This window comes from Rhagoletis zephyria, unplaced genomic scaffold (genome assembly GCF_001687245.7).
Source record: "Rhagoletis zephyria isolate East Lansing unplaced genomic scaffold, Rhagoletis_zephyria_1.1 Rzeph_scaffold_00575, whole genome shotgun sequence".
Taxonomy (NCBI): domain Eukaryota; kingdom Metazoa; phylum Arthropoda; class Insecta; order Diptera; family Tephritidae; genus Rhagoletis; species Rhagoletis zephyria.
Genome location: NW_016157659.1, coordinates 125,639 through 127,290, shown reverse-complemented (window position 1 = coordinate 127,290; position 1,652 = coordinate 125,639). Strand labels below are relative to the sequence as shown.

At 40.0% G+C, this 1,652-nt stretch overlaps 1 protein-coding gene across 1 annotated transcript; it reads right to left on the bottom strand.

The window, feature by feature from the left end:
* Nucleotides 1–585: 585 nt before the first annotated feature.
* LOC108360456 (uncharacterized) lies at nt 586–963 on the bottom strand. The gene has a single exon (XM_017612732.1). It carries the CDS (start codon nt 961–963, stop codon nt 586–588), a length of 378 nt encoding a protein of 125 aa, XP_017468221.1.
* Between the last annotated feature and the right edge of the window lie 689 nt (nt 964–1,652).

Below are 1,652 nucleotides of genomic sequence, written 5' to 3'. Positions count from 1 at the left end.
CCTGCATCATGGGGCGTGTACGTAAAAAAGTTTTCTAACGCAGCCTTTGCCCCTTTTGCCCCTGCGCCTAACGTGTGGCTTCGATCCACGCCCTTAAGCCGGGCTTCTACCACTTTCTAGCCCTTTAACTCCATGTTTATCACTGGGTGAGTGTGGGTGTGCAAATGTATCTAAGAGCTACATCACGGGGCACGTACTACATCTACATATATACATACATATGTACTGCATCTTACTTATATCTATATCACAGATTCATAGGTAGATAGTCAAGCAAATAAGTATGTAAATAAATGTAAAAAGATAAATAAATAAATAAATACCTAAATGAACCGATTTATAAATAAATATCACAGAATGGTAATGTATAAATAAAAAAAAAATATAATCACACTAATAATTAAATATACGAATAATCACCATAAGGTCAAGTTATAAAATAAATATTAATAGCTAATGGTCAGGTAACTAAAATCACTGGGTTAATATTGGTTTATAGACAAAAGCTAACATTGATACAAATAATGATTGTCAGTAACAATTAACATGCAACATAAAACATATATACATACTAACGCAATGACATTATCCTACGAACATATCCTTAGCATGGTATACCCCGATCCTTTTCCCATTCATGTCCCCAAGCTCGTACATTGAATTACCGATCGCTTTCAAAACAACACATTTAACCTGCTTGGGGGCTAATTTCGCATTGTAACTATCAACTTGAGAGCTTTGCTTAAAGTTTCGGCGGTATACCACTTGTCCGATTTTAAACTGCACTTCTCTAGCCTTTGTATTATATAACTTTGCGCTTCTATTATGTGCTAGCTTCAGCTCCGTCATAATTTTATCACTTATCACTTGCATCTTATCACTCATAGGTAATACCTCACAGTCAAGATCTTTTAATGTGCCAAGTTTCCGGTATAGCCCATAGGATGCAGCATGCTGTATCATTGGGATACCAAACGCGGCGAAATATGGGGAACTATCTATGGCAGCATGTGTCACACTGCGGAGGGCGAACGCGGCGTCACTGATGTGCTTGTCCCAGTTTCGCTGATTCTCTTTGACATACGATCGTATAATCTGCAACACCGACCTATTCACCCTTTCCGCGGCATTTGCCCGTGGTGAATAAAAAGCAGTTCGTATGTGTTTAGTCCCCCGAATACGTGGAAAACTTCTTTCTCTAGAAATTTAATGACGTCAGCTGAAGTAGCTTTTCGCATCGGTTTTAAGAAGACAAATTTTGAGAAATGATCAAGACATACAAACACAAAGGCATTACCCTCAGACGTACGAGGATACGGACTCATAAAATCTACAAACAAACGTTGAAAAGGTCGCTCTGTCAGATGTTGTTTTACAATTGGTGGCCTATAGAAGTAATTTTGCGTTTTGCAGCCTTTACAGATTTCACATTCCTTGACATAATCTTGGACATCTGTGACCATACCGGGCCAGTAGTATTTTTGGCGGATTCGTGCGAGGGTTTTATGTATGCCACAATGTCCAGCAGATGGCGAACCGTGGGACGCTTCCAACAAACCCCTCCGAAGCTCTGTCGGTACCCAGAGTTTCCAGGTCTGGTCTTCTTGAAGGCCGTCCCCCCTATTAAATTGCGTTCGTCTGTATACGTAGCC

Excerpts from the sequence above, each read along its gene's own strand:
- LOC108360456 (XM_017612732.1), bottom strand. The coding sequence starts at position 963 with ATGATACAGCATGCTGCATCCTATGGGCTATACCGGAAACTTGGCACA.